The sequence below is a fragment of the Vicugna pacos genome, chromosome 31 (assembly GCF_048564905.1).
Source record: "Vicugna pacos chromosome 31, VicPac4, whole genome shotgun sequence".
Classification (NCBI taxonomy): domain Eukaryota; kingdom Metazoa; phylum Chordata; class Mammalia; order Artiodactyla; family Camelidae; genus Vicugna; species Vicugna pacos.
Window position 1 is genome coordinate 18,777,908 of NC_133017.1, and position 24,394 is coordinate 18,802,301.

General features: G+C 44.3%; 1 protein-coding gene across 1 annotated transcript in view; it reads left to right on the forward strand.

Moving 5' to 3' along the window:
* The window catches only part of EBF2 (EBF transcription factor 2), a 183,276-nt gene extending 172,562 nt beyond the window's left edge, over nucleotides 1-10,714 (forward strand). Inside the window, exons 15-16 of the mRNA XM_072952584.1 lie at nucleotides 2,505-2,672; nucleotides 7,910-10,714. Coding sequence (XP_072808685.1) covers nucleotides 2,505-2,672; nucleotides 7,910-7,941 — 200 coding nt within the window. The 3' untranslated portion in view covers nucleotides 7,942-10,714. The remainder of the gene's footprint in view (nucleotides 1-2,504; nucleotides 2,673-7,909) is intronic.
* The last annotated feature ends 13,680 nt before the right edge of the window (nucleotides 10,715-24,394 follow it).

The window sequence follows — 24,394 nt, forward strand, 5'->3', positions numbered from 1 at the left end:
GGTAAATTAAATAACTTCCTAATTTTTCTACTAGCTCCTTTATAATTGTGTTTTTACAAATAACTTTAATCCACTTAGATTTACTTTCCTGTCTAACATGAGGAAACACTCTAAATTTTGTCTCCAAATGGACAGTGTATTTGTTCCACGTGTTTATTCCCCCCACTAATTTGAAATGTCACCTTTTACTAAGTTTTAATTCTCGTGGATACCCAGATCTGCTTCTGGGCTCTATTTTCTCCAAGGACTTGTCTATGCTAGTAGAACACTGATTTCATTGATGCAGATTTATCATAAATTTTAGTATCTGTTAAGATAAATCCCTCCTTAAAAAAAACTTTTAACAAAACTTTCTGGCTCTGATACAGTGCTGTTTTTTTAAATAGATAAACATACGAATTATGGTTGTTGACATGCCCAGGTTAAAATTCCTTTTAGGATTTTTGTTATAGCTGGATTAAAATTTAAATTTGGGCATAATTAGACATTTTCCAAAAATTTTGTTAAAAATATTTCAGTTGGGTATGTCATAGCTCGGTGTTTGCTCAACTCTGCAGCAATTCTTTTGTCACTTGGTGAAACTTGAAGTGACTCTTTTTTCCACTAAAGGGGCAGCCGCATTTGGTCTAATGGGCATGCTTTAGGTTGGGATCTGCTGTTAGAAAAGAATGATTTGTAAAAGTGAGTCATATGCTGAATATAAATGGAATTGAGTTTGTGTGTGTGTGTGTGCCTGTGCTTAATTCACACTGTAAAACCCTCCTCTGTCACGGTGCAGGAGGGGGGCTCTGCTATAGCACACCCCGGAACCACGGCGCCATTTTGGCGTGGGCGTGGATTACATAGAGTGGCAGAGACTGGATGGTGGTCAGAATCAGGGACTTCAGAATCTCAGCTCTTCTTTGGCCTCTAACACTGTGTCTTATAGAAAGCGGAGAGGTCCCTCTCACCCACCCCGCACGCACACACTTCAGTGATGCCAAAACCAAGGCTAGGCGATTGACTTGGAACTCTGAATAAGGCCTAGTATCCTCTCCCATAGGATGGTGAATTTGCCAAATTTCTTCTTCATTTGCATCTTGACGTACTACACGAGATTCTTTCAGGATTTAATCCTCCTTTCCAAATCTTTTCTTTGGATTCTTATTACCTGTGGGAAGACAGAGATGTACTTGGATGCCTCCTGCACTGCCCTTTAAATCAGGACCACTTCAGGATAAGCAGCTTTGAGCTAAAGCTCTCGTTTTGAAGCCTTTGGTTTGTTGTTCAGCTGTAAAAGACACCACATCAGAGGTCTGCTGCCTGACTGCTACATGTATGCAAGTATAAGAACATAGCCCAAAGCCTATCTTTGCAGGGAAAGGGCGGGGAATGAGCTGGAATCTGAAACAGTGCAGCAGAACCTTCAGTTCACCGTGTACTTGGTCTTTGACCCATAAGTCACACTCATGTCCTCACTTTCGAATTCTACCTTGGGGAGTATCTGGGCCACTGAAGAAAGAGGCAGAAGGTAGCACTCCCAGCCTTTATCAGGGGCTTTGCCATTAGCTTCTAGTAATTCTTTTACCGAGACACGTGGATCGGACAGTTCAGAATTCTGGAGATTATGCTAAAATGAGCCCCTGAAACTTGATCTTATAAAATGCTATCTCTGACAGCTTCACCCTTGTGAACTCTGGTTTACCCCTTTCTTGAGCAAGCTGAACCCAGAAGAAGAAAATGATCTTGTGTGATGTAACTTGGTGGAGTATCTGACATGAAGAGGTGGGGCCAGTCCTTGTGTAAATTGCCTTTGTTTTTCTTGGAAATCACAACGCTTAGCTTTTGGCTTCCTTTAAAGTATTTTAATGTTAATGTTGGTCTGTTGTTTTTTTTTTTTTTTTCCCTACATATTACCTCAGAGGAGGCTGACTTGCAGCTTTATTTCCCAGGAGCTCTGAAAGTAGAGAGAGGGGGAGGTAATCTCTTAAATGTTAATAAACTTTTACATTTAATGAGGAAGTGGCCCAGAGAGATGACACGCTCAGAAAAGACGCCAGCCCTGCAGCTCCAACCTCTGGCACCCTGAGGATTGCCGGGGAGGCACATGGCTCCCAGACAGGACCACTTCTTAGGGTTAAAGAAGAGGTTTCTATTTTTGAGTAGATTTGATAAATTTTCGGATGTCGGTCTTGGTCGTCTCTTGTCGAGCTTCTCCCTGCGGAGTAAGACGTACAGCGTCACCTGGTGGTGCCCTCCCGGGCCGAAGGGCACCCAGCCCGCAGCATCTCCGGGGTTGTGTGTACTCCTCCGACAGGATGACCCAATTCGTTGTTCTTCCCCTTGGACAGGGCAGGGACATTGTCACAGTCACCTTTTTTTTTTTTTTAATCCCTGGAATCTATAACAGTGCCTGGAACAATTTCAAAATGTCTCCATCGACGTGCACAGATTGTATGTACCACAGAGAGAATTAACTCCTAGGCCTGTCTCTTTCTTAAAAAGGGTTTCCATTTGCTTTCCAGTCATGTCATCAAGTCCGACCGTTGGGTCTTCCAGCACGTCCTCCATCCTCCCGTTTTCCTCTTCGGTTTTTCCTGCCGTCAAACAGAAGAGTGCCTTTGCCCCTGTCATCAGGCCCCAAGGCTCCCCTTCACCCGCCTGCTCCAGCGGCAACGGAAACGGATTCAGAGGTAAGTAAAGGCAGCGCTTTGGGGGTCAGTGTGAAAACTGCACCCCTCGGCCAGCAGAGTCAGAGCGAAGAGCGCAGCAGACTTCTGTCTCTAACCACTTACCTGCAAGGTGCCGCTCTGGTGTTTTCATCATGAGACTAGAATGCCTTGCACAGCTGGGCTAGTCCTCCACCCAGCAGCAAGGTGGGGGAAACCAGAGAAGTCGGACAAGTCTGCAAGGCCACAGGTTAACCATGGCACAGCCGTATCCCCACCAGGGGTGTCTGCACGCCCACACCTTGCTTATCACTAGACCATGTCACTGTTTCCCGGAAGGTGCCCAGCCACCAAGGCACATGCTACCCGGTGATCGCGGCCGGCCCCATGGGCTTGCCCTGTGCAGTCCCTCCCCAGTGCCTCCCCAGTCCCTCCCCAGTCCCTCCCTGGCCCCTCCCTCGTCCCATGGTACCAGTGGATGGGGCCCATCAGGCGCAACCAGCACATTCTGAGAATTCTGGTTCCACGCTGGTCAAATTGATAGCAGGTGCCTGATCAGGGGTGGGGTGGAGAAGAAAGGAAAAAAGACATACTGTGGCTAAGACCAAACATTAACATCGCCTGTCAAACCCACTTTGGGGCAACGTCCTAAAATAGAGGACGACGTGATGTAACACAAATGTGATGAGTACATGGACTCTAATCATCTCACTGTGAGCGGGAGGCAGCTGATGGCAAAGGAGCAAATTGGAAACTGCTGAACGCTAGGGATGCTGGCGGCCCACGTTGCTTTTCGGCTGCTCCTCACGTCTTGACGTGGAAACATTCCCGACAGGCGGTGTTGGATAAAACCAAAAAGGGCAGAAGTTTGGTTACCTCCTCGAGGATCAAAGCCTCTGAGGTCAGCAGAGCCTTGGATGGGATGGGCTGTCCCTGGGACGGTGTCTGCCCAGTGGCTTTATTTATTTTACTTTATTATTATTATTTTTTTTAGTGGAGGTGCTGGGGATTGAACCCAGGAACTCGTGCCTGCTAAGCACACGCTCTACCACTGAGCTGTCGCCCTCCCCCCAGCCCAACGGCTTTCTGATCACACACGGGTTCCCCGGTCCTTTGGGGACACCCGTGAGGGTGTATTCGCCAGCTGTGGCTGAGCACGGCTCTGGGAGGTGCAGGTCAAGTTCCTGACACATCCTACCATTAGAGCGATCGTACCTCCCCAAAGTCAAGTGATGTGACACACAAACTGTGAAATGAGAGCGGGAAACCCCGCCCTCAGAAGAGTCCCTGAGAATTCTTCTGCTTCTAACGAGACAACGCAGCTGGGTCTACATGCCCCGCAGCCTGGGAGTAGCTGGAAACATCTGTATGTTTGAAGGAAAAAAAAATACATATATATTTTGATTTTCATCCAGATATCTAGTCCAGAGAGAAAAAGGCTCAGCCTGTAGCTGAGTGTCTCCACCTGCCCCAGTGCTCATCCAAGACCAGCGGTTTCTAGCCTGTCATTAGGGGCTCTGCTCAGAACTTTTCCCACACTGGCTTCACCTCCCGCCTGGGGAAGCAACACAGTTGCTAAATTTCTGCTGCCTCTTCCCCCTGCTCCACAACCCCTTCAGTGACGGTGATGACGTCTCCCCTTTCCAGGTTCCATGGTTTTCGTCCTGTCCCTTAAACCTGGCAGGGGCACAGGTCTCACTGGGGAAGTGCAGGGTGGGAGGCCCAGGGAAGACGGAGGACGAGGGCAGGTGCAGGAGGGAGACAGGAGGGGTGCGGCCCTCCCCTCACTCCAGGGAGCTCTTGCCAATATTTTCAGCTTCACTTGGAGGGAAAAAAGTGGAGCCTAATGGGCCCTGGCCACCCCGCCCCTGCTGCCTCCCTGCAGTGTGCGCCGAGTTGAGGAAGTTGAGCTGGTTGTCTCAGATCTCCTGGGTCTGTTCCATCCAGGGAGGACCCCACCCACCCACCCCAACGTGGGGCCTGCCCGGCTCTCAGCCTCAGGGAGGCCAGAACATGGTGTTTCCACTGGCTGCCCTGGCCTGGAATCCCCAGGCTCCTGTGGTGTCACCGGTCAGGGTGGAGTTGTCCCAAAGAGCTGGAAGGGTCTGTGTGGTCACAGTGAGGTCTCCTTGTCGGGGCAGCAGCAGCTGAAACAGCCAGAAGCCCCTCGCCCTGCCCCAGGGTCCTCAGCCACGCGGGCTGCTGTCCCCACAGGTGACAGAGCCTGAGTGCACATTCTTGGCTGTGTCTGTAGGCGTGACGATTTAGGCCAGGGCTCTCATTCACGTCTACAGAGTCACCTGCGCCTCTTTGGGATCCTACAGCTCCTCCAAATTTCCTTGGTGGTTTGACCCTTAAAAAGAAGAGGGTGGGGGGGAAGGTGGAGGAGAAGCACTTAAATGGGGAGCTGGAGACTAAAACACTTACAAAGAACTGTGAACGTATCATGTAGAGTGTGGACAAGTCAAGGGGGTCTGTGGAGGACCTCCGGGAGCACCAGCTGTGGGAGGAACGCCGGCTGGACTGCGGCAGACGTGGCGGGATTTCAAGCTCAGCTCCTGGCAGGCTGGGAACGTCCGTGCGGGTCGTTGGCACCTGACAGCCTTGGCTTCCTCGTCAGTTACACAGGAAAGCTGCTCGCTCTCTGCGTGTTGTCAGGTCGCTTGTACAAAGAACTAGGAAAGGTGGAGGCGTTCCGCACAGCCCGGCAGAGAGAGGCTGGAGCTGACAGTGATGCCCTGCGGAGCCTTCACTCCTGCTCTTCCTCCTGCTGGACCAGGTGGCCAGAAGCTCAGGGCCCACATTACCAGGTCCCCCCGACAGCGAGAGAGCCCAGCTGCCCCTGAACGCACGCCCTGCAGTCACAGCATGAAGGGATCCTGGGGTCGTGGGGACTGGCAGGCAGGAAGCTCCATCTCTGTGGGGACAGCGGGAGAGTGAGAAATGTGGTCTGAGCCGTAGGGCAATGACAGGCTGGGGCGGGGAGGGGCCCTTCTCTCCCGGTGCTGGCAGGTGAGAGGGTCTGAACACTCTGCAGGGGGGGCGGCACAACCAACACCCTGCGAGGCTTGCTCGCCGTTACTGGACACCCCGTGCAAGAGGCTGAACTGAGTGCATTACCCCAACCATCTTGTTCTAGCCTCACATGGGACCCGAAGGGGAAGGTCATACCGTTATCACCACTTGTAGATAAGGAGCTTGCCCGAGGCCACCCAGCCAGGGACTGATGACTAGAACTCAGACATTCTGACCCCAGCGCCTGTGCCCTGACAGCCCGCTGTCTCTCCAGGGACAGGAACAGCGCAGGTCCTCTCTTCACCCCTCACCCATGCCTACCTCCCACCTGGACCCAGCAGGGAGGATTACAGTCCCACGAAATGCCAAAGGTTGAGAAGAAATTGGACAAAGCGCCCCAGTAGAAATGCTTCCCCTTTTCTCCCGTTAACTTCCGCCTTCCGTCCGATGCCGGTGGTCTCTCCCAGCAAAAAGTCTGGGTCACCACGCAGCAGAGCCCAGCCCACCCAGGGCCCCGTGTGAGACCAGGGAGAAGGGAAATCTCTGAAATCTTCAGGCCCGCAGCGGTCGTGTTCCTTGAGAGGCCCTGCCCTTTTAATAAGCCCCTCAGACAGCTCTCTGAGGACCCAGGACAAGGAAAGGGCTGATGAGTTTAAAATGTAATAGACAAGTTCAAGTTGAAACCCTGAGCCGGAATCCTACTGCCGGAAAGCGATCCGTGCGGGGTCCACCTTCCTTCCCGCCTCCTACCTCATTTATCAGGCATTTACTGTTGATGAGTATAGATTGTCGAGATAATATTATGCACTATGTGCCAGATTCATTTTCCAGCTCCCTCCAGGAAGAAGGAAAAAAAAGATAGAATAAAATAAAAAACCTCCCACACTCTGGGATAATTACCAGAGTTGCTCTATCTCCAAATCATCAGGGAGTGTCCAGAATTGAACTGCCTTTATTGAAAAGTTACATCGATTCAATATATAGTAATACAGGCAAAAATAATTAAGGCTTTGCTAGCTGTGTAAGACCTTAATCCAGATCTCACAAACATTCAATAAAGGCAGTGCGGGCAGGGAAATAGACGGTTGACAATTTTGCCAGAGACGAGTAGCTGGCGTGAGGGAGGAGGGGTGGGGTGGGGAAGGGAGGGGAGGGAGAGAGGGAGGAAGAGGGTGTTGGAAGAAGCAGGAAGAATTTTGGCCATTTGCTTACAAACTTAGTGCTACTCAGAAAAATGCTTCTATGATATTTGATAAGCCCTAGATGAGGCTTAATTTAAAAAAAAAAAAGATCAAATTCTAGACATGGCGTGAAGTTTTGACACAAGATGATTCAGCTGGTCTCCAAGAATGTGAAAATCTGATGGATTCATCACCTGAAAGCCAAGAACAGAGTGGCGCATTTTGCTGTGTGATGTCTCCACACTGGGTCGTTGCTGCTTTATTTCCCGTGTCAAGGGGAAGTCTCAGACCTGATGCCCCCCAGACAGGCATCTTCTGTATCCTCTTGACTAGACAGGTCGGGAATCCATCCATCCACTGCACTTGGACTGGGGGTGAAGAGTGGAGATTGGGGTGACTCCCGAATTAGGAACGAAACTGTCTTCTGTTCCAGTGGGTCAGGATTCATTAGTGAAAACGAACATCACACACAGCAGCGAACCCCGAAGGAAGATGAGCCAGTGAAGCAAAAACAAACAAACAAACAAAAACAAAGCAAAACAAAAAACAAACCTCATCCAATTTCAGCTAGAATGGATGGAAACCGAGGGTGGATAGAAAGTCCAATCTGTTATGAATGATGCCCTAGTAAGTAACTCCATGGGCTTGGCACCTGGAATTTATTTTCCTCTTCCGACTCAGTGATGTGAAACCTTATAATCTAGAAATTATTTTAGTCTCATAATGAAAAACATATCACACGTATATGACAATTTAGTTTCCATGTTTAACTGTGTCGTGTATGCCACCCGTGAAGATAAAACAAAACCAAACCTAATTCTTGGCCTCCCAAGCAAAACGTCAGCAGGCTTCGTTGATGTCTCGGTGATTCGGTAAGGCTTGGGTGCCTCTAACTGGCTGTCTGCTAGAGCAGACCTGAGAAGATGGGTTCTCACGCTGGCGGGGGGCGGCGTGGCTCTGGGTTGCACCAGACTGTCAGACCCATCCCCTACCCCTCTCTCTGCCTTCTCGACTTTACTATAGACAGTCTCTGGGTCTCATTCCTGTACCATTCTTTCCTTGCAGCCATGACCGGACTTGTGGTGCCCCCGATGTAAAGAAGAGAAAGAACAGCTCTCTTAAAAATAGCACAAAACGACTTACTCTGATGGACCAATAATGGAAGCAGCACAAGGAGCTCTTTGGGGAGAGTCGTGTCCCCAAATGAACATGATGGACAGATTTGGGTTTGCAAGCAGCTGCCTCTTACCTGGTCTCACATTTCTCATGTAGCTCCGATGGCTACACAAACTGACCCTCTCGGGAGCAAGGACAAACGATGCCATTGACATAGTCAGTGCTAAGAGCAGAAATGCAATTCTTTGTTATGAACACTATGAGAACCACCTTCCTATGTTTGTAAAATATTTAAGAAAAAAAAATTGGCAAACAATTCATGCTTAATATTTTGGATACTATTTGTTTTTCTTTGTAGGAAAAAAAAAGTTGAAAGTTTCTATTTTCTATGAAGCCTTTCAGATACCAATTTAGTTTATGCAGAAAAAAAAAAATTGACCAAACAGGGTACCAGCATGGAAGACTTTCTTAAAACGAAACCTGAATTGAATGATGAAATGTTGTTGTATGTGTGTTTGCTTATAGTTTAATCTCTTTAAAAAACACAAAAAAACCACAAAAAACAAAAAAAGGGAAAAATTTTAAAATGTTTTACAATTATTTAAATAAATAAACGTGTAACTTATTGTAAGTAGAGGTAGAAATTAAGACCTTTTCGGAGGAGAGAGGCGTTTCTCTTCCTGATGTAAAATGAAAGTCATGCAAACATGTAGTAACAAGTTTAAAGGTGTGTGATTATTACTGCAGTTACTAGACTCTTACCCCCATCCCACAGCCCCCTTTTTTTCCATCATTTTATTGACCCACAGGCAACAACATATACCTTACGTAGGACAACCTGATGCAGAAACAAAGATCCAAGTCCAGGCACGTACACGGATACCGAATTCCAGCAGTCCATCTCCAGCTCCGTCTGCTTTCTAGATAGTCTACGTGTCCCTTTAGGTATTCACTTTTTGTGAATATATATATATATATATTTTAATTTATATTAGCTTTCAACATTCTCCCCTGAGCACTGCAGAGAATTTCCATGGTTTAGGGTGTCCCTGGCTTTCCATCCCAGGGAAACAAGGGTCTCACCTTAAAGAGAGCCAAAGCCACAGGACTTTCCCAACCGAAGGGCCCCTTCGGACTTCTCCCTTGTCAGAGCCACATGCTCCCTCGTCTTTGGTTACCTGACTCAGCACAGAGGATTGAGGCCCGCAGAACTTCAGAAACAGGATCTGGAGAAGGTGACTCTGTTTCTTGGACTCTTCAGCGGCAGTCATAGAATGTCCACATCCTTTCTTCTCTCTGCAGAGTTTCCCTCGGCATTCAACTCGTGTGACAAAAAAATCTGTATCCTACTTGACATCGTTTCCAGGCAAGGATGTGACGGGGTGTGGAAGAGGCGTGGTAAAAGCCCCAAATCTCTCTTTTGATGTTTGAAGAAATGGAAACCTTGATGCCTGGGGGGTCAGAAGGCAGGGGCACCCATTTCCAGGCAGTGCAGGTCCCCATGCCTGCCCGGGGCCCTTTTGAGCCCTGGGACTGGCTCTTCAGGGGAGAACCTTGGCAGGAACTGCTCACAGGGGCTGTCTTGAGAGCCTGTGCGACCCTGGAGCTGTCCCAGACTTACCTGGATGTCACTTTTTTCCAGGCTAGGGTTCTCCTCGCTGACTCACTGGCACCACAGCATAGTCCATACACAGACTTCAGTTCGGGGTTCTCGGTTGGGGTTCTCATTAGAAATTGATGCAACTCCCCTGGAGAAAAATCGTTAGTGCTTCTGAACCAGTTTTAGACGACTTCGTGAATTCTGCCTGCCTTCCGTTTGCCCACACGTAGTCAACCCCCAATGATCTTATCTGCCTTGATTCTATTCCAGAACTACCCCAAATATTTTTTTTCTACGCACATGATAATCCAAGGGTTTGGAAACCTGGCGTGCTTCTGATTACTGCTAACAGTCCCCCATAGTCAGGCCCTAAAAGCACCGAAATACAGGGAAACGTACAAGAGCATGTTCCCCAGTGGAAAATCTGATGGGAGAGGAAGAGTGTGTGGATGACAAACATCACCATCCGAAAGTGAAGGCAGAACAAAATTAAGCATGTTTAAACCTGGATTTGAGCCAATCCAACATAAGGAATTTTTTTTTAAGTAGCATTGCTTTTAGAATCTGTGAATTTTGCTCTTGCATGAAGATGAGTGCGGTACTGACTTCCACATGATTGTAGAATTTCTTGGTAGCTTTACACCGAAAAATGTGTGTCACTAAATACCACACATCCTTGACCGTTCAGCTAGAGCCCTGGCAGCGACAGATCTATTTACATGTACAAATGTGTGTAAGGATTATTTTTAGTATACTAATAAATGAAAAACAAAGCTACTCCATCCTCTTTGGTCATTGCTGTTAAATCATTCTGGTCCCAGGGTTTTTTTTGTGTGCGCCACTTGGACTGTGAGTATTTCTATAGGTAAACTACAAATTCTCTCCTATCTCTGTAAGAGGAGCTGTGTTAAGATTTTTTTCATTGAAAGGGACATTTTTTGTTACGGCATCGTACTTTCCCCCAGTTTTTTTCTTTGCACATTTCAAGATGCATGGTTTAAAAAACATCACCCTCTCCACCTTTTGTACAGTAAGTTCTCATTCTCAAACTGTATAGTTTCCTTGTATCGTTTTTGCTTTGTCAGTTATATACAGTCTAAAGTTGCTATGCACAGAGCTTTTTGTAAAGACAGCTTTTTTGTTTACTGTTTTTAACGGTCTTACTTATGAAAGAATATCTTGTTTGTAAAATGAATATGTCTACTTCAGTTTTAAACTTTAAATTATCCTAACAAAAAATAAAATTTTTGTACTGTAAAAAAAATTATTGGGGTGTTGTCCTTTTTTTTTCCTTTTTTTTTTTTTGAAGCGGACAAAATTTAGTTTGGGATTTATTCTCACGTTTGAGTGAAGGCAATCTTACTACGGCTTTTGCTTACCTGGAAGGTGTTCTGAGGTGCTGACTTGGAGGAGAGCATATGCATGGCTTTAGGTCATTTTTCTGTATGTATTTATTTATGTTTCCCACTAGTCCAATCCCTCCATAAAAACTCAATGATCCTACTTTCCTACTTTCCATGTTGGACTTCAGCGGTATGGGGTTCTTGGGGCAGGTGGAACATCTCCTTAGATTTGAAACTGCAAAACTGGACGATGTCATGGTTGATCTGACGGACACTGGGTGAAGAATCAGGCTGGAACCAGACATGACGCCTGTTTTTAAATCACAGGAAGAGAGCAAGACGCATGCCTCCGGGAGGAAATGATTCACAGAAAATAGCTCATACAGGAAGCTTTCATTCAACAAAACAAAAAAATCATGTTTAGACACCTCTTTTTGAGAATATTCATCTTTGATTGAGATGAGTTTTTCCTGGATCTGCTATTGGCCAGAAGTTTGAGGAGAGGGTCTTGGACCATGCACCAGGCCAGAAGGAATTCTTATTTCAGAGATGTGTGGGACTCCGCGTGTGTGTGTGTGTGTGTGTGTACATGAGTACACATGAGAGTAGCGGCAGGGGGTGGGTGGGGGCTTCTTTGAGCTTTTGCTTCCTCCTGGGCAAAATACACCAGCATTTGTGCAATTGCTCACAGTGCACAATGCTCTTCCTCACCAACTGGCTGCTGCTTACACATCTGGCTTGTTCGGGTAATTGCCTTATCAGTCTTGCCAACTCTGCTTCATGTCTCTGCCAAACGGGGTCCAGAGATATGCCTACAATTAGATTATATGTTTGTTCCCGTTGTTTCAACAAGAGACTGTTGGCTTTGACCCTTAGGCCAGCCACACTTTATCCCATCAGCTTTGTCTCACGTTAGCATCTGAAGCCTCCTTTCTGAGTCTCGACCCGATTGTGCTTGATTTTCACTGCCACTGCCATCCCTCCCTCATTAGCTGTGCTTCAGGGTAACCAATTTTCCCAGTTTCGTCAAAGATGAAACTCATGCCTTTCTTTCTCATTTCCCGTTTTCTTTTGAGTGATTCTGAGTAGGAACTGACGGAAAAGGTTTTATGATAGCATTTTAATCTGGTGTCTTCATAGTGTCTGCCTTGCATCGTGGTAATTCACGAAGAAGAGCTTGCTGCACGGTGCTCTGAGCACCTTCATTCCAACACCAGTCTACCTTTGACCTTGCAGATTACCCTTGACAACCAGCTCTGTGACCTAGCTCATTCTTCACTTTCTCCATTGGGCTCTGCCAAATACAAATAATAAGATACAGGTAATTCCCCCAAAGCACTCCTAAAGTGATTGTCCAGCTGAAATTTGTTACAGTGAATAAAACACAAGAAGCGACCCATGGCCCGACTCTTGGAAATGCGATGAAATGGCACATAAACTGTCATACCATCAGTGTTTTTGGTTATTCTGCTAAAGCTGATCTCACTTAAAACAATAAAATTCTTTTCCATAAATTAAATGGCTAGAAGACAGTATTGATAGAATATAAATGGCTGGAATTCAGAGATCTTGATTCAAATTTAAATTCTACCGTCCTTAACTATATAATCTTGAATAAATCACTACACTAAGCCTTATTCTTCTCAAACGCAAAACAAGAATATAGTCTGTATGTCTATATGTATATGCATATACATATATACACACGTATATCATGTGTGTATTACACACACATATATATACATAAATTTGTTATTACCCTTGTTTTGCATTTGAGAGGACAAGACTCAAAGCAGTGATTTATTCAAGATCACATGACTAAGGACATACAAACCTGAGGCTCTGTATGTCTGAAGATATGTGCTGCTGTTGCTATGATTAAAGGAAAAATGTAAGTACATTAAAGAATGTAAGCTCCATGAGTGTTCAGTTTTTCTTTTGCTCTGTTTGCGACTCTATTCCCGGCACCTAGAAGAGCACTCGGCACTGAGCAGGCGCTCGATGAGGAATTAACAACTGAATGAATACGTAAAATATCTACAGGTGACAGAGGCTCAGGGAATTCCAACACACCAGCCTCCAGCCTGGGCGTGGGCTTCCGAGTCCCGCAGTCCCAGGTTGGCATGCCGGCTCCCCCACCTGCCAGTCCCAGGATGGAACTTGTACGGAAACTCGGCGCTCTCCGGTTCATCACCTTTGAAAGAGCAAAACCATGCCTGGTCCTGCCCTGGCATCGGTTAGTGCCGCCTCTCGCTTGGTCCCAGCTGCTTTTCAGACAGGAGCTAAGAAGAGCAGCAGTCGGAGCACAGGGCTCACTCCAAGTCTGTTTTGGAGACAAAAGAGTGAATAGCAATGGGACCACTATTTGGCATGGAAACCCTTGGAGCCAACAGTAAAAATTAGTGTAGAACCCCAGGCCCCATGCCCGGGAAATAGCTCCCCAGCACTCCGTGTCCTTGGGAGGGGTACGCCCAAGAGAAGCCACAGTCCCTGTTCTTTTTAAGCGATAATAAAAAAGAGTAAAGGATGTGTGTCCCAATTGCCAGTCTATGTTTTCTTCCATTAAAAGTTCGAAAGGATTTTTTTATCAAAGACCAGAACATCTGGTGTGTCATGAATCTGACTTTTGAGGACAAAGCAAGCATTGTTTTCAGTTCCAGATTTTTGCAAGTCCAAGAGTTTGAACCCACGAAAAATTGCTTTTAAGACAGGAATGAGACCAGAATGATCTCTAATACCAAATCCAAATATTTACCATTTCTGAACTGAGCAAGAGCCGAAGAGCTGCCCAGAGCCTCAAAGCGCCTCAAAGATTGTGGCTACTTACATCTGAAATACAATAGTCATCAATATGAATAACACTTGTTGTGAACAATAATTATGGTAATGGCTCATACGTGAAAATGCTACACATCCATTCTAGGCACCGTGAGCAGCAGAAAGAGTGGGCGCACTGGAAATTAGCAGACCTGAGTTCAAATCCCACCTCCACCCTTTGCTATCACTATCGGAAAATTATTTTTAGGAGGTACGACTTCTCCCTCTGTTGACACGAGGATAAGGAGACCTTTGCACCAAGATTCTTTTGGTGCAAGAATAAATAAAATAATGAACATGAACGTGGCAGACACAGTAAGCGTTCAGCTCTATACATTTTTGTTTTTCTTCTTAGCCTTGGATAAAAATTAACATGTGTTTATCTGGAGAACCACCATCACTCTTTCCTTACCTCACCTCCCTAGCAGCACTGAAAGAGGAATTAATAATTAGTCAGTGTTTGGGAAACACTTAGAAGATAAAAGTGCTGGGTGTGGAACAGCACCATTTACATCACAATACATGAGCTGGCTGCTCCTTCAAGTGGATCTACTTTCAACATAACTGAGTCCTAATAGATGTGTTCCCGTCATTCGAAAATCAATGTGGGAGTTTTTGGAAAAAGACCTGTGTCTGCCTGCTATGCGAGAGCCAACTCTGTGCAGTTGGCAGGCACTTCTGGAGATGCGATATTATAGATAACCCCCTAATAGCTGGGGTGATGAGAAACCAATGAAAAGAGGTCAAAAGTTTATTTAACTGAAATCCACAAAGCACCCTCTGTTCCCTTTAGTGACCACTTTTACCAATGGGAAGGACATCTCATCCATTTTGGTTTCACATTTTTCTTTGCCCCTGCAGATCGGGGAATACAGGAATGGAAAAAGGAAATCAGTTGTGCCTGGATAGAAGCAGTATTCCTCACGCGACGATTTCGAAATCCCGGAGGAGGAGTATGATGCCCTGCGGGAGAAGCGGGGAGCTGCAAGTCTCTGACACCAGCCTCTAATACTTGGTTCTCATCTGGCTTCCGGTCACAAGGAAAGATTTCAGCTAAACAGCATCACCCATCACTTGAAATTAATGCCGTGACTATTCCATTTATTGAGTTCATGGTTTTGGTTGTTTTTACTTTATGAATTATGTTTACTTAAAATAGCATCTCTGAATTTAATCTTAAATCTTACTTTAACATCGATCTCAAATTTTAGCTCTGTGCAAATCTAAATACAATTATCATATAAATAATTTCAGAGATGCTGTGATCTTTTAAAGATTTTTTTTCTAAATACGTTATTTGAATTTGAGAAGCACTGGACTATGGCAATGAGAAATGGGAGGAAAAGGCTTAGTAAACTACAAACTGGGTCATCATTCCTTGAATAATCAAAACTTGGCTGAATGTTAATTCCTGTGTTCTGTAATTCAGCATCCATAAGAGAAATCTCCCTGTATTAGCCCCGTATTTCATTTTTGCCTCTGAATTATGTTCATATCCACAAATCCCAGCCAAGGACCTATTGAATAATTGTCCCCACATGTACCATTTTCCTGGTGATGTTTTCCTTTCCTTGGTCCTATGAAATACAGAAACGTGTTTCTAATTATTAGCAGAACCACCGGGTAACTGCACTGTATCATCTCAATCATATGACTCATTTAGCATATAGTGTGGTAGCACTTAGAGTCATCTTTGACGCCATCCAAGAAAAATTAGTTACCAAAATGACCTCACATAGCACAGGCTCACCTATAACCAAAGCGATTGCATTTTATAAGCCAAAATCCAGAACTCATGACTTGACAAGGACATATGCATCTAAAACTGGGTTGTCCTAGAAAATCCAGGATGTACAGAGTTCTAAAGCATAAGCCACAACGAGCTTCCTGCCTTCAGGACCTTCACAAGGTGGTTCCTCATCCTGACAAAGTCTGGTCCTGTGCATAGGATGCTGCGTCAGGCTCTTTAAAGAATACAGAGAAGGCAATGTCTAACACAGGCAGCTGGGCTGCCTGGGAGGGCTTAGAATCAGAAAACCTCTTCAAATCTCAGTGTGTCCTATTTACAACAGCCAAGATATAGAAACAACCTACATGTCCACAACAGATGACTAGATAAAGAAACTGTGGTGTATTTATGCAGTGGAATACTACTCAGCCGTAAAAAAGAATAAAATAATGAATACCATTTGCTACAACATGGATTGACCTGGAGATCATCATTCTAAGTGAAGTAAGCCAGAAAGAGAAAGAAAAATATCATATGATATCGTTTATATGTGGAATCTAAAAAAAAGGCACAAATGAACTTGTGTACAAAACAGAAACAGACTCACAGACATAGAAAACAAACTTATGGTTACCAGTGGAGGAAGAGGGGGTGGGAAGGGATAAATTTGGAGTTCAAGATTTGCAGATACTGACTACTATGTATAAGATAGATAAACAACAAGTTTCTACTGTAGAGCACCGGGAACTATATTCAATATCTTGTAGTGACCCATAATGAAAAAGAATGTGAAAATGAATCTACGTACGTGTATGTACGACTGAAACATTATGCTGTCCACCACACGGCATACCCTCGGCAATGTGGATGGGCCACAAGCCATCAGCTGAAAGACCATAAGGGCAAAACCAGGTTTTCAGGAAGAGAAATTCAGTCTTAAGACTGTCACATCGACTTCTGCCTGTTTCCAGCCTACTGGCCTGCCCTAAGAATTTCAAACTGCCAGATCCCAGTTGCCTGAACCAATTCCTTAAAACAAATCTCTCTTGCTTTCTTTCTATGTATATATTCTGGAGAACCCTGACTAATGTTGCACTTTATTATTATTATTTTTTAATAGTATTGATTTTTAAATCATTTTTATTTATTTATTTTTCCTTGGGGGGGTAATTAGGTTTATTTATTTATTTATTTTTAAGGGAGGTGCAAGGGATTGAACCCAGGACCTTGTGCATGATAAGCACACACTCTAGCCTCCCCCCAATACTGCACTTTAAAACCAGTGGTGGTGGGAAGGGTGTCGCTCAGTGGTAGAGCTTGTGCTTAGCATGCACAAGGTCCTGGGTTCAATCCCCAGCACCTCCATTAAAAATACTAACAAAAATAAATAAATAAATAAATAAATATACAAACAAACCTAATTCCACCCCCCAAAAAAAAGTATAAAAAAGAGAAAAAAGAGTGAATTTTATGGTAGGTAAATTATATCTCAATAATTTTTTTTCTTTTAAAACTACAGTCTTTTATGATTCCCAGTTTATAAAATTCTAGAAGCTTCAAACTCACCTAACAGTGACTGAAAGCAGCTCAGCCGTTGCCGGCATCTTGGGACGATCACTACAGTAGCATGAGGTAAACTAACACAACATTATAAATTGACTATACTTCAATTTAAAAAAAAGTGGGGGGCATGAGGGAAACCCAGGCCAATATACACAGGGGCCACAGAAATATGAAATATACTGTCAGAAGACCCAGATTCACATTCGAGTTACTTTGTTCACATGCATTTTGATGGTAGAAAAATTACTTGGTTTTTCTGGGCACATCTTCTCATCTGTAAAATGGGCCCAAACAACTAGCTCTTGGGATTGTTGAAAGGACTGAATGAGATGATACAAGAATACGTGTGAAAGTGGTTAATAAACTGGGAGGCAAGTACCAGTCTGCAGGGGATGCATTGGTGAAATGATGCTCCAAGTTTCCCCGAGGACCTCACCACCCCCGAAGAGGCAGCTTCGTGGACGATCCGTGAGGTTGGAGAGTGTGACCACAGGCCGTGGGAGCTGGCCCGGCAGGTCTAGCTCTGTGGAGGAGAGGTCTCACAGAGGAGATGCTCTGAGCACTGCTTCTATTTTTAAGAACCAGGGGCCTGTTTGAATCCATCAAAAGCCATTAGGATTCAGATCCTTTTAATTTTTCACTTTAAGAAATCAGTACAAGGTTCTATAGCTAGCCTCTAATACTGCCCCCCAGCCCGAAATCAATTCTTGCTATCCACATTTTCAAAGTGTCTTAACTGAGGCCGAGAAGAGTTAGGGACTTTGTCAGAAGTCCAACAGTCAGGCGGTGGCAGAGCCAGAATCCAACTCTGCTTCTAACTCCCCTGATTTCCCATTTGAATTTTATGATAATATAAGCAAGATGTTATATATTTTTGCATTTAAAAAATCTTCTAAAATAAGATTATTGTTTTCCTGTATAAGATTCAAGCTGGGCCTTGGAAACAAAGAAAGAACTGGGAGAACTTGGAAAGGTTTGGGAAGGACACGGCCAACATGAACAAAAGCTTGGGAGAGAAACATGAAAACCTTTCCCAACGGGGGAAAATTAGAGAATTTGTTCACTAGATGGTAGTTCCAACGAGGCCAGGAGCTGTTATCTTATAACTTCGCTCTGTGGCCTCCTCCTGTCCCACTGAGGTTCCCAGCTGGGAACACAGTATTTTCTGGTTGGTCTATTGATCATGTCAGTCTGACAAAAAAAAAAGGCCCAGGGGTGGAATTCACTACAACCACTAAGAACCATGTGTGAGAGAATCAGAGGGGAGTGGTGACAAAAGGGGGTTTATGCTCCAGGGTGTCAGACCAGAAGGAAAGTTCTAGAGCGCTTTTGAAAAATTAGCTGTGTCTTTTCCCATCTGAAATAGGTGTGAGACACTTGAACACGTGACCGAGGATGCAAAACCTCTTTCCTGGCAGACCTCGAATAGCATGTTCAATGGCCCGAGTTCTGAATGCAGGTAGCCCTGGGGTGACCTGTGAGTGTAACTCAGTCAGAATACAGCACAGTGCCCTTGACTCTGCTGTATTAAAAGGCTAATTCCAACATGACTTTGCTGGCTAACATGACATCCTCACCCATGGCTGGTCTTGCCAGCACCCAGAAGATTCCAGCGCCGTTGGCTAAGCTACCAGGAAGATCAGGAAGAGATTTTTCAATATTGTTCGAGACTTTGCAGGAAAGCGAGTGTCAAGCCCTTAATAGATGCTTTCTGATCCCCCTCACACTGCATCGGGCTCTCCTAAGTATTGGTCCTATTACGTTTTTAAAAATAGCTCTGAAGTAATTTGTGTGCTGAACCGTCTACAGGATTAAAAAAAAAAAAAAACCCACCTGAATAAATTCTCCTTGTTCCTATCAGCCAGAGACCAAGAACTACAGCAGAGTTTCCTCAGAGCTAATTCTCAGCATTAGGGTTTATCAGAACCTAAATTCCGTTCTAATAAACGGTGAAACCGCAGCCACTCTTTCAGCCACTTATTTGGGCGACCAGGGAATTGGCAGATGAGTTAAAAATTTCCATCGGTGACAACACACAGCTGTTGAGGTGCAAAGATCTGAGGCTCTAATCAGGCCAGGTTATATGAGGAGCACTTGTCTCATTAGCTCTGCTTGGGGGGTAGGAATCCCCCGGCAGCTGGGGCTGCCCGGGGTGTCGACAGAATAGCTAATGGGAGGTTGACACACAAAGATATCAACTTAAATGAGAGGAAGTGGGTAACCTATGCCCCTTTCTAACCTTGAAGAAGAACACAGAGTGTTCACCACTCTTCCCGCAGTCTCCCTATCAAATATCACTCCTTTTCTGTATTTATAAGAAATGACATCCAGGACCTCCCGGTGACATCCATGGCTGCCTTCTTCCAGGAACTTCACGTTTTCCCCAGCATTTGGAGGAAAGTCATGATGTCAGTTAAGCAAGAAATGCTCAGAGTGGGAAACTGTCTCGAGCACCCAGCATGGTCGGTAACCGGTGACTCTTTGCTCGGTTAATACACTGCAGCGAGCAGTGTGCCCTTTTAAATTCTGCGTTGCAAAACAGGCGATGGTTATCTTAGAGCTAATGAAAGTAACACACGATCATGGACGAAACCACATGGTGGTTAGCAATTTACAAACTATTTTCACAGCCATTATCTACTTAACCTTTCCATTTGAGATTGGATGGTAGAGGTGCTTCTCACTCAGCCTTTAAAGATGAAGTTTCTTGGGGGCTCTGTTCTTGCCCAAGTTCAGAATCTACAGGAGCCAAGCAGGTGGAGAGGAAAATGTTGGCTTTGTTGCGTAGGACTGGTTATGGGGCAGTGTGACTGAGATACGCAGTGCGGCTGTCACCACCCCCGCCCCACTCCCCACAGGCACAAACAACACACATCAGGATAGCCCCTGGGGCAGCCCATCCGCACAGGTTTGAATCTTCATGGCAGAATCACTTACCAAGAGTCCGGGGACCGGGGGACGAGAGCGCATCCCTCGTATTTACGGGCTTTTCGGTCAATGAGCTCCATCCAGCTGAGATGCCATTTCACCATCACGTAACTCCTTCCTCTTCGCGGGAACAAGTGGGTCCTCATCTGTGGAAACTTCAGAAGAGGGGAAGTGATTTCTCTGAATACATCCCCACTCCTTTGTTCTCCTAGTGTGTTGGGTTCAGCCATCAAGATGATGGTCATCCCGGGTGTGTCTGTTTCTCCCAAGGGAACTTTTTCTCTAAGCCGTGCTGACCCCACTTTATCAGAGAACCCCCCAGTGCTAGCCAGAGCTCCTTCGGAGAGTTCTTCTGGGATCACAGGTGGACAGTTTAGAATTTGCCCTCAGAAGACTAAGTGGGTCCAAAGAGTACACTAATTTAACCGAGTACAAATTCACTCTGTTTTCCACCCCCCAAAACTATTCGGCTACTTTCTCTAATGTAATGCTTTTCAGAGGTTTGACAATACAGGTAAACAGCAGTATCAAGATACATGATTATACAACTCCAGCAACACAGAGGGCACCGAAGTTGAATATAAACTCCCTCCCATTAGGCAATTCCAAGGGAGATACTGAAATTCAAAAATTAAATTCATCCTCATCTAAGGAAAGTCCAGAGACATTTCAGTCCAAAAAGAATTAAAATCGAAAGTTAAATTGCCTCAACTGGTGAAGTTAAGAGTCCAGGAAATTAAAGTTAAATTCAAATGTTTCATTTTTCCTGTGATATGCAAAGAAATTCATGTCCAAATTTCATTTTTCAATTTCCAATCCTGCTCAGTCTCAACTGGAGGGTCTCGGCTGTTAGCAGCTGCAGACTGGCCGCCTTCCATGGGAAAGGGTGTGGCTCCTTCATGGCCTCTCAAGAGCCCCATTTTTTAAAGAGTTCAATGAGTTAACAGAACACAGATTATTACTGTATAATAATTGTCCAGCCCCATAGTCCACAAAATTTGGAACTGTGAGAAATCTCCAGCCACCAGGGACATTATCTGAGCACAATTATTTTGTGTTTAGTGTTGCCAGAGGCTCAGTCATATTTGGGGAAAGGAGAAGAGTCTATGGGTCAAGCCACAGTTTGGGTCCTGAAATCTAAAATCATGGCCAGTGCTTATGTATTTAAAAAGTTCAGAGCCAAACTGGGGTGAATTCTGGAATGTGTGAACAAGCTGCATGACCCCAACTAGACACTTAATTCCTCCGCGGTTCCCTCCCTCAGCGCCAAGTGAGATCAAAGCTACACAAAGACAGATGACATCCACGACATCGCATCCAGCCCTGCTCTACCTACGCCTGGCACGGGACGCCTTTGCACTCTGCAGAGCATGTGCTGTCTGCGTGATTTAAACTCTTTGGCCTGCAGACTTGGCTCTGGTCACAGTCAAAGCTGCAAGCACAGCGCTGCTTCCCGATGCCCGATCCGTGCCAGCACCATGCTGTGCCCGGCAGTTCCAGGTGAAGCTGTAGCAGCCACACAGGACACTGGGCTTCCCTGCGACCCCAGCAGCCTGTTTGTGCAAGGCTGGCAGCCAGAGTTCGCTAAAGTCCACATTTACTTAAAACTGTATCCAGACAAATCAATAACAAAAAAACAAAGAACCCAATCCAACAACGGGCAGAAGATCTAAACAAATATTTCTCCAATGAAGATATACAGATGGCCAATAGGCACATGAAAAAATGCTCAACATCACTAATTATCAGAGAAATGCCAATCAAAACTACAATGAGGTATCACCTCACACCAGTCAGAATGGCCATCATTCAAAAGTCCACAAATGATAAATGCTGGAGAGGCTGTGGAGAAAAGGGAACCCTCCTACACTGCTGGTGGGAATGCAGTTTGGTGCAGCCATTATGGAAAACAGTATGGAGATTCCTCAAAAGACTAAAAATAGAATTACTATATGATCCAGCAATCCCACTCCTGGGCATAGATCTGGAGGGAACTCTAATTCGAAAAGATACCTGCACCCCAATGCTCATAGCAGCTCTGTTGACAATAGCCAAGACATAGAAACAACCTAAATGACCACCAACAGATGACTGGATAAAGAAGCTGTGTATAATGGAATGCTACTCAGTCACAAAAAAAGAATAAAATAATGCCATTTGCAGCAACATGAATGGGCCTGGAGATCGGCATGCTAAGTGAAGAAAATCAGAAAGAGAAGGAAAAATACCATATGATATCACTTATATGTGGAATCTAAAAAAAAAAAGATACAAATGAACTTATTTACAAAACAGAGACAGACTTACAGACATAGAAAGCAACTTATGGTTGCTAGAGGGGAAAGAGGGTGGGGAGGGACAAATTGGGAGCTCAGAATTTATAAATACTAACTACTATATATAAAATAGGTAAACAACCAGGTCTTACTGTACAGCACAGGGAACTATATTCAATACCTTGTAATGGCCTATAATGAAAAAGAATATGAAAAAGAATATATATATATGTGTGTGTATATATATATAAAAATGAATCCCTGTGCTGTACACCAGAAATTAACACATTAGAAATCAACTATACTTCAATAAAAAAATAAAAATAAACTATAAAAATAGCCAGGAGTGAGGTGACCATATCAATTTATCATTTAAACTAGGACACTTTTGAGAGTGAAAAGGGAAGAGATAAATAAATACCATGAGAGAAAAAGCATTAACCTTCCCTGACAAATTGTGACACGTGGTTTCTTGAGCTCCCATGTCACGCAGGTTGAAAGCCCGGTTTCTCCAGGGAAGACCCTCCACGTGGGAACATGGGGGAGCGCTTGCGGAATAGGATTTTCCCTCAGAGAAAATCAAGGCTCAGAGAGTGAAGAGATTTGCCCAGAGTCAACATGCTTTTGAGTGAGGTGACCAGAAAGGCACGCAAGTCTTCTGTCTGCAAAGCCACGGTTCTTTCACAGCATCTCAATACCCCATTCCCCTTTGATTCTGCCAAGTCCCTACCAGTCACATCTCTGTTACAGTTTGAAGATTTTCCTCCCCAGTTTGCCTTTTGCTTGGAAAAAACAATGCTTTCTTTCTAGTCCATGAGTAATAATGTTCACCGTGGAAAGTTTGGAAACTGTTGAAAAGCATAAAGAGAAAATGTCAATTGTTATTTTGCCATTGGGAAATAAGCCCTGTGAATAATTTTCTACAAATTTGTTTTCTCTCTCTCTCTCTCTCTCTCTGTGTGTGTGTGTGTGTGTGTGTGTGTGTGTGTGTGTGTGTGTGTGTGTGTGTGCGTGTGTGCGCGCGCGCGCGCAGTAATATTTTCGAAATTTTATCAGTTTTTCTCTTCTTTCTTCCCACTATATCTGCCTTTTCCCCCTCTCTCTGCTTCAAGCAAATAGAAGGCAGTGTGCTCACTGCCTCGGGGGAGAAATGAGACAGGGCAAAAAGCAGAAAACAAGGAGAATTTGGTTTCCAAAAGCCCAGGCCCATCAAGGATATTATTCTAGTCAACTCTGAGGCAAATAACAATTTTTCTCTCCTATCCAATATTTATACTTCATATTTCTTTTGTTGACATACTGTTGACTAAGAGTTCCAGGAAAATATTAAAAAGTTGTGATGTCTCGCTCACATGTCTAGGTCTGACTTTAATATTCAGGTTTCCCCATTAAATAGGATACTGGCCAATTTGACATAAATATCCTTTATCTGGTTAAGGAAGTCTTCTATTTTTTGTTGCTAAGAAGTTTCTTTCTAAATTTTTTTATTAAAAATCAAGAATGATATTGAAAATTATCAAATGTACTTTGGCACCTAATAAGATAATTCTGTGACTCCTCCTTTGATTTATAAAGATGATGAATTATATCAATAGATCTTGTGTCATCAAACCATTTTTGCATTCCTGATTCTGCTGTGTTCTTCATTTAAGTTAAGCTGCTGGATTTGATTTGCAGTTGAGTCAAAAGTAAGATTGGTTTATATTTTCATTTTTAGAAGGACCAAGCTTGTGTTCTTGAGGGATATGTAGAATCATAAAATAAATTGGAATGCTTTCATTATTTTTTAGCTTGTGTAACAGGAGAGAATTACTTTTTTTAAAAAAAAAATTTTTAACTTGCTCATAAAAACTTAAGGGCTTGAAGATTTTGTTGGAAATAATTCTCTGACAGCTTCTTCTGTTTTACCCATAATTACTGATTAATTAAGGATTTTTATTTCATCTTATGTCAATTTTTTTACTTTAAATCTTTCTACGTGAATGACTATTACATTGGAAATTTCAAATTGAGTAGCAAAAGAATTACATATAATTCCTCCTCCTTTTTCTTGTGGTCTAATTGAATGTCTTTTTAGGGGATTAAACTTTTAGTAATTTGGTACTTTATTATTTTTTTCAAAGAACCAATTCTTGCACTTATTGCTAATTCTCCATTAGAACGTTAAAGTTTACTTTC